The following is an 8333-nucleotide window of genomic DNA, read 5'->3' on the forward strand; positions in this document are numbered from 1 at the left end:
CACATTTCGAACGCTTCTAACCTTTTCTTTTCCGCCGCTCCCACTGTCCATGTTTCGCACCCGTACAACGCCGTGCTCCAAACATACACCTTTAACAACCTTTTTCGAATTTCTAAATTAACCGTTCGCGAGCATAGAAGTGACTTCTTTTTATTAAAGGCGACACGACCCTGTGCCATCCTCTGCTTTATATCCCTACTACTCCTTCCGTCCTGACTTATCTGACTTCCTAGATATTTAAAATCAGCCACTTCTTTTAATTTTTCATCTCCTATCTTTATATTCGCTCTTTCCCTACTTATTCTTCCCTTGCATATTAGTATTTTAGTTTTACTTACTTTCATACAGTACTGACCTGTTAGTACCGCTTCCATTTTATTTAAAGCTATCTCTAAGTCCTCCTAGCTAGATGCTAATACTGATATATCTTCTGCAAATCCAAGCATACTAATCTTTTGCCCCAGTATATCTATCCCTACAGTTGTACTGTCTTTGATGATGTTGATCGCGTCTTCGATGTATAGATTAAAAAGTAGCGGTGACAGTGTGCATCCCTGTCTGACTCTCTTCCTAATTTTTACTTCCACTGTCTGTTGCTCTTTCTACAAACTAAGTATCACTCTTCTATCTTTGTAACATCCCTACATTTTAAGTCTCTACCGTGCTTGTATCTAGTTTTTGAGTTTTTTCAATTTTGAACACACTATAATTTCATTCATCTCTTTTCAATTTTTTCTAGAACCTATATTCTTATGACAATATATGATTTTTCACACAAAAGACAAAAATGACTAAAAAAAATTTAACTGTTAGGTTAGGTTAGGATTGAATTAGTTCCGTTAGTTACACAGTCCTACGTTTAGTCGTTTGCACATGTCCAAAACCCTTACAAAACTAACATTTCGACTTTTGATCGATACACTTTTTCCAAACTCTAGAAGCGCAAAAAAATAGAGAAATAATTCAGACGATCAAAATTGGTACAATTCGCAATAAATTATCTGTTAGGATGTACCTTCTTTCGTGTTTCCACTTGGGACTGCAGTCGTTTACTGCGTTTTTGCCTGTTGAACTTTCTTTAAAATCCGTTGTTGGCAACATGTTCAAATTCTGTTAGTCTGTATCTCTTTCTATTACATATTAATTGGTGTAATGTTATTCCTTTTTTGTCATGCTAGCGCGGAAAGCTCGTTTTGCATGCTACGAAATAGGGAAGAAATGGCCTCTTTTCAGTCGTGTTTTAGTCGGGAGGAAATGAAATTAGTCTTTTGAGCGCATGCGCTGAGGTTTATGGGCATGCGCAGAAATCAGTTGTTCAATGACAATGTCTTTCTAACCTCTAAGTCATTTACTCTTACTTCACCAACTATCAATTTAATGACGAGCTTTCCGCACAAACATCACAAAAAATAGTAGTATTGGGTTATCTCAGACTGCATGTTTGCCACCCGAGCCGAAAAAACCCTGTTTCTTCCCTCGATACGTAATGTACTATTTTTTATTAGTGTCCGCTGCAAGTCCTACCTGACATCTCTTTTCTATGTTTATTGCATTCCTTACGTCTGTCGTGAGTAAAAGTATGCATTGTGTTAGGAACCGATTTAGACTAGTCAGTAAGAACAGAGTAAATACGACAATTTTATTGTGGATTATACCAATTCTGAACATCCCAACTATAGTAGCTGATTACGGGCGTGTCACGCCGCATATTTAAGCCAACCGTATTGAGGAATGGAATAGAACACTTGAAGTGGCAACCCCAAACGTATATTTAAATTACACGTAGGACTTATGTCTCATTAAAAAAAAGCAATATAATATTTAATCCTATGTTAACTACAAGAGGCTTTTGCAGAGGTGTTACAATTTATCCAGTAGGAGGACAGACATACAGATACTTGTGAAAGTGTACATCGCATAAAACTATCCTTTTGCATTCTGTTGCACTTTATCTTAAAACACTGGCGTAAATGTCGAGTTCGTCCTTCGTTAACAGTAGCTTTTAGAGACCATTACTATGTGTTTTTCTGCAAACGGAGACCGCCGCGCCGCATAGGGTCGCTTCGCGTCGCGTCGCCGTTGCTGCGCTGTCGCCGCGACGTTGCGCTCGTTGCTCCGTTCGTATTAATTTTTCCTGCTCATTCCTGCGTACGGTGCTTGTTCAGGCCCTTTTCGCTTTGCCCTAAAAGTTAATGGGAGCAGGCCTCTCGTCATCAAAGCCGCGGCGCTGTACGAAAAGAGCAACACAGAGACCGCCCTTCATTTGCAACATCAATGAAACTTAATGCCGTTTTCTCATTACTTAAAAGAGGTGAATACGAGCCGCCAACGTTTCTCCCGATGATGGTGGTTCGTTTCTTTTCGTTCTTTCCTCTTTTCTATTTTTGTTGCAGATTGCTACTTGAAAATAGTGCTTAATTTAGATAAGTAACAATCCCGTAATGAGCGTTGCCAATGCCCAAGGTAAATGTTTTCGTTTTGGAGTCTGAAAACAGATCTGAGGAAGGGTGGGAGATTGTTTGAATCAAGGGATAATCTCATTCCGTAGGATGTAAGAAGCATTTTAAATTTCTGTTAAATTAAAACATATTCTAACTACGATAGAATTATATAATAATANCTGTTAATAAAAATAAATTTAATCTGTTCGGTTAACGAATCTCCATAAAATGACGTGTAAAATTACAATTTTTCTTCCAAATTTTTATTTATCTCGTAGTATTTTGACAAACCCGGACGATCTGACCTAAAAAAATCTGACTTGCACCCCCTCCCTAGGACAGAAGCTGGGTACGCCCATGGTCAAATGTTGTAGTATGCGAAAAGTTAGCCCAGGATAGAAGGGTGTGTGTCCAACCACCTTTCGGATTCATCATCATCTTAAGGTCGACAGTCCTAAGACTGGTCGGACACGTACCTCCACTCCTTCTTATCTTGTATACTGGCCCTATAATGATGATAATATACCTTTATACCTTCATTACCCTGCTTTCCAAGTAAAATGGTCTCTTCTGTCTCGAAAGTTTGCCGACCTCTGATGTATGTAGATACACGATTTTGCAAACATTGATGAAATAGTTTTAAGGTTACAGTAGCAGCTGACATTTAAATCGACTCTTCAGCCTCTTACGAGACGATGATCCAGTGCTGTTCGGTATGTTCTTTTTTTCTGTTATTCATCCTACCTATCAGTTATCCGAAAATGTTATTCATACAGATACATAATAACAAACTGCTGAAGCTGCTCAAAGCCCTGCTGAGTCGGCCTTTGGCCTCGACGACGGATAGACGTGGCCGGACTAAAGCACTACCACATTTACATGTACAAACAAGATATAAGCTTGGCAGGATTCCGTCTGTCCCGTGTGATGTCCTAATCCCTCAAGTTCTTCTTCAGTTGACGTGACCGCTAGCTACTACTGAGGCGGTTGGATACGCGCCAGTCACCGAGATTTGACGGGCGTCATCATTTCTTTACATCCTATTACCATTACCAAGTCACAAACTTCTAGTTTTGATCTTTTTCTTTTCGGTAAATTCTTTGGGAGTTAGTATTTCATGGTGTTGTTCATACGTCCAGCGGAGATTATTATTAAAAAGAATATAGAGGTAAGTGACGATCCAAGATAAATCCACTTATTATACCAGGATCTTTGAAAATATTTATCCTGGTACTTTATGAAATAGTTCTCAGTGGTTTTTTCCTAATTTTTACTTTTATGTTATCGATATCGTACCTAACACAACTAAATTAGAATATTTCCCCAACTATCCACATCCTCCACTCGTGTTTAAGGTAGTAGATAGCCTTTGGTCTCCCATTGATATTAAAAGAGTTGGATGGCAGATATCTATACTAGATGGGTTGTAAAAACCTTTTTTTAGCACATTGGTTTCCCATGAGAACTTCGAAAATGTTTCTAGTCGAGGAAATAAAGAACTGAACCTTCAAATTTTTTGGAATATTGCATTCGATTCATGGAACCGTTTACCAACTTTGTGAACATAAGATAAATGCTATCTTAAAAGTGCATTAGTCCAATTTTGTTACTCGGGGGTTTTAAGGGTTACTGAACACTAGTATGTAGTCAGCGATGACCTTCAGGCGACCGTCTTACACGTCGTCTCCAGGAATTATGTTTTCCAATCATTAAAAATTAATATAGTTAATTTACATGGAGGTCTTTTGAAGGTCGCTGAACATGAATATGCAGTCGGCGTTGCCCTTCGAAGCACTTGGGATCCAGGGCGACTGTAGTTTCACGGGGATTTTGAGGGTCGCTGAACACGAATGTGTACTCGGCATACATGTTGTTGAATAAATGCTACTGTTTCTACCCATTTATATTACATCAACAACTATTGCTGTTGCAAATAATCTCTGCACATTAATAAACAATGAACAGGCGTTATTATGCTTCACTGTTTTATTAGGGAAATAGTACTGCTTCAACCCGTACCAATTTTAATAATAATAAACCCTGAGGTTTTATGGCGTAATCAATATTTGATTGAGAACAAATTAATTACTCCATAAAATTATGATGAAATATGTGTGAGTATACATGAATAATCTGCTACTTCCTTAAGGTATTGTGGCTGGTATAAACAATAATAAACAATTGCGTAAAGGAATTTATCATTTTACTATAAAAGCTAGATGAAATTGTAATAAAGATAATAAGTTGCATGCCTATAGTCAGTACTTCACCTTCTAATCTTCGATCAATATCGTTAGCGCAAAAAAAAAACTACGTTGCTCTCATCATCACGCCAGATGCTACAAGGGCATCTCTTCATTCTGTTGAAACTGTTAGAGTGTTTTTGGACAGCATTTTATCGGGGCTTGCAAGCGTAACTTGAAAATGCTTTGCTCTCGTCAGCACGCCAGACACTATTCTATTGATAGAATATCAACCAACCGTAGCGGCTGGCAGTTAGGTTGTTATCAGCAAGATTAATAAATAAAGGCAGTCAGCGCGATAAACGCCATCTGTGATGATTTGTGCGCTAATGCACCACGGCTCTTTTCAATTACAAATATCGGCCGTGGGCTTACTTTAATAAATAGAAGTTCTTAATTGAGTCATTAAGTCTTACTGTTTTAAACTTAATACATATTGGCAAAATAGAGTGAATTTTTTACCTGTAGGTATCGGCCATGGTAGCGATTGGCTGGGGTATTGAAGAATACATAGAATTAAAGCCAGAATTGATGGGCAGCCGCGCTGTTGAAACTGGTGGACTAACAGCAACTTGATCCACCGCCCTCCGTTGGTTCCGTAACTTTTCTTCTCTTCGCCATTTCGCCCTTCTGTTACTAAACCACACCTGTAACAATCAAAGAATAGAAATTATTATTATTAATACACATTTTGCAGCCTGCCGTCTAAAGGAATAACAACCTATAAAAATAATAACCTAAATTATACATACTGTAGTAAGTATCTGAACAGTAAAAAGATGAAATAAGTACGATTTGATTGACAATTTTGGTTCAATTCACTAAGATAATTCCTCGAATATTTTTCATGTGAAACATCTCTATTGACGCAGCTTGAGATTAAACTCGGCTTAAGGGTATAATGAAATGTGGTGTTATAGGCGGATGATGAGGATACTGTGGGTAGAAAAGCTTAGAAATGAAAAGGTATTAGAAAGAATAGGAGAGCAGAGGACTCTATGGAAGTTAATAAAAATAGGCGAGATAGGTTGGTAGGAACCTTCTCAGGCATGGAGGTCTAGTCAGAGACATATTAGAGGCAGAAACAGGAGTTAGGAGGGGTAGAGGTAGACCTAGATTAGATTATTGTTCGCAAATAGTTAAGGATTTGGGCTGTTCTAGTTTTAGGGAAATGGGAAGTTTAGCTCAGGATAGGAAAGAGTGGAGGTACGTGTCCAACCATCAGTCTTAGGACTGACGACTATGATGATGATGAAGGGTATAATCAATAGGAGACGAAAAATTAGAAGAAAGCTGATTTTCGGTATCTAGGAGGAGGGCAGGGTAGAGTCGCTTTTAACAAAAAGAAGTCATTTCTATGCTCGCTAACGGTTTTGTTTAGAAATTCGTCAAAGATAGATAGAGAAGGTTATAAATGAAGAGGTATTAGAAAGAATAGGAGAACAGGTGGCGCTATGTAAGTCAATAAAAAATAGGAGAGATAAGTTGGTAGGACACCTCAGGCATGTAGAGCTAGAGACATATTGGAGGCAGAAACAGGAGTTGAGCGCGGTAGAGGTAGACTTAAATTAGATTAATGTTTACAAATAGTGAAAGATGTGGGATGTTTTAGTTTAAAGAAAATACGAAAATTGGCTCATCTTAGGAAAGACTGGAGGTGCAGATCGAACCAGTCTTGGGACTGACGACCTTATTATAATGATGAAGTAATTAATATAGTAACCGTTTACTTATTTTTATACTGACGACCATTTTGATATTAAAATACTGACCGATAAATGTTTATGTGTACATATTGACGAAAATGGATTTAAATACTAACCTTCTAATTTTTTGCTTTCATGAAATTGGCTTAGCTTATAAAATGCAATTTTACTAATACATTATGTTTTTCATTTGTTTTTTTACTTCTTGTTATAACTCGTTAAAGTCAAGGCGGCCGAAAGGCTCTTATTTCTGAGGGTAGATCTGACAATGAAAAATTGCATTTCGAAATTGATAAGAAGAAAAACTTTCGTAGAGACGTTTATTTGTCGCGGGGTGAAAAATGGCCTCTGTCTTTCTTATTCTGTGACCCGCACCCTTCAACTTTCTTCATCTCGTTGTTGTCGACGAAATACGTCTTTCGGCGGCAGTATTAGAAGGGAGCAATAGCTTTCGTTATAGTAACAACTAAAGGGGGTAGTTTTCGGTTTCGTTTATTTATGTAGCGTAGCGTTGATGACATGGCCAATATTGTGTGGGTTGCGATCATTCGTATTACCCACGGTGGCTGGACACGGTAACAATCTCCACTTTTTCCCTTTCTTTCCGCCGACTGCGATATAAATCAAAAACAATTGCAACTGAAAAATGTGGAAGCCAGTGAGGTACGAAACGATGTATTTTAACTTTTCCTTGCGAATTTTGTTGATCGCTTGCCTGCTTACCAGAAGTCTTCTTCATATTTTTGAGTATTATATATACAGTGGAATTCGTTTATAATGACTCCGCCTATATTGACCAACCGCTTAATATGAACTAATTGCAGTGTTAAGTTTAGTTTTCATATTAAATTATCTATTGGAAAGTTTGGATATAATGACTCCGTTTATAATGACATATCGTTTATTATGACTGATTCTCAAGAAATCATATCCGGCTATAGTGATCCAAATAATTAATGATAACATTTTCGCTCATTTTTCTGACCGATCTCATGTATATTGATATTACAACGTGTCGTTCTTTTTCTTTTTCTGTTAATAAATATATACAATTTGTAGTTTTTCTCTCTATTAAACATAAAAATTAGCCGAAATACAAAGTTATTTATTTTCTAAGACTATGCTTTGTATGACGACCGCTTAGTATGACGTGTTTGTCATTTCCCTTCGATGTCATTAAAAGCGGATTCTATTGTGCATTGTTATTATTGATATTGGTTTTCGTTGTCTCTTTTACAATGGAAATCCCCTAATATCACCTGCAAAATCTGATAACCTCGATATCATTAGACGAATGACGAATATTAGAATAGTTAACCGTAATGTATTCAACTGAAAAAAAATATTGATCCAATTTTTTCACTTTACGAATAGGGACTTCTCAAGTTATAAGCTTGATTTAATAGTTTGTAATGGTCAAGAATTTGGTGAGACATACAGAAATATATATCAAGTGTTTTTTTTTCAATTCAAAGTTTTATATTTAAAACTCTGGTAAAGGTCCAGATGATGGCCACCACCCCCGAAGGGGGTGGGGATGGGGGGATCGAAAGAGGAGGTCTCTCCACCATTGTACCATAAAGAGTTCTTGGCGGTCTCATCCCATAAAATGTTATAGGGGTTCAAAGTTAATAAATATGCCAATTTTTATACATTTCTAGGGATGTAAATATTTATATAGTCATTCTTAAACAATATTCAAAGGTAAAACTAATGAAAAATACATAAAAATATTGAGAAAGTTAAATAAATTTAAATTTCTTTATCAGTAGGGTAGGTTAGGTTAGGTTATCAGGTTTTGTTCAAGTGATCATCCTCTTTCGATCCCCCACCTCCACCCGCTTGAAAATAATTTTTTTATTGAATTTTATTTGAATTATAGTGTATGAAAATTGTCAAAATAATCAACTTTCAACCCCCATAACTTTTTATGGGGGTGAGAC

The 8333-nt window shown here is 37.0% G+C and overlaps 1 protein-coding gene across 1 annotated transcript in view; it reads right to left on the reverse strand.

Annotated features, from left to right (window-relative positions):
* The window catches only part of LOC108744433 (paired box protein Pax-6-like), a 91008-nt gene that overhangs the window by 14644 nt on the left and 68031 nt on the right, over window positions 1–8333 (reverse strand). The window contains exons 6-7 of the mRNA XM_018480188.1: window positions 6952–7001; window positions 5147–5331 (exon numbers count right to left, since the gene is read on the reverse strand). Coding sequence (XP_018335690.1) covers window positions 5147–5331; window positions 6952–7001 — 235 coding nt within the window. The remainder of the gene's footprint in view (window positions 1–5146; window positions 5332–6951; window positions 7002–8333) is intronic.

This window comes from Agrilus planipennis, unplaced genomic scaffold, assembly GCF_000699045.2.
Source record: "Agrilus planipennis isolate EAB-ADULT unplaced genomic scaffold, Apla_2.0 scaffold29, whole genome shotgun sequence".
NCBI classification, from domain to species: domain Eukaryota; kingdom Metazoa; phylum Arthropoda; class Insecta; order Coleoptera; family Buprestidae; genus Agrilus; species Agrilus planipennis.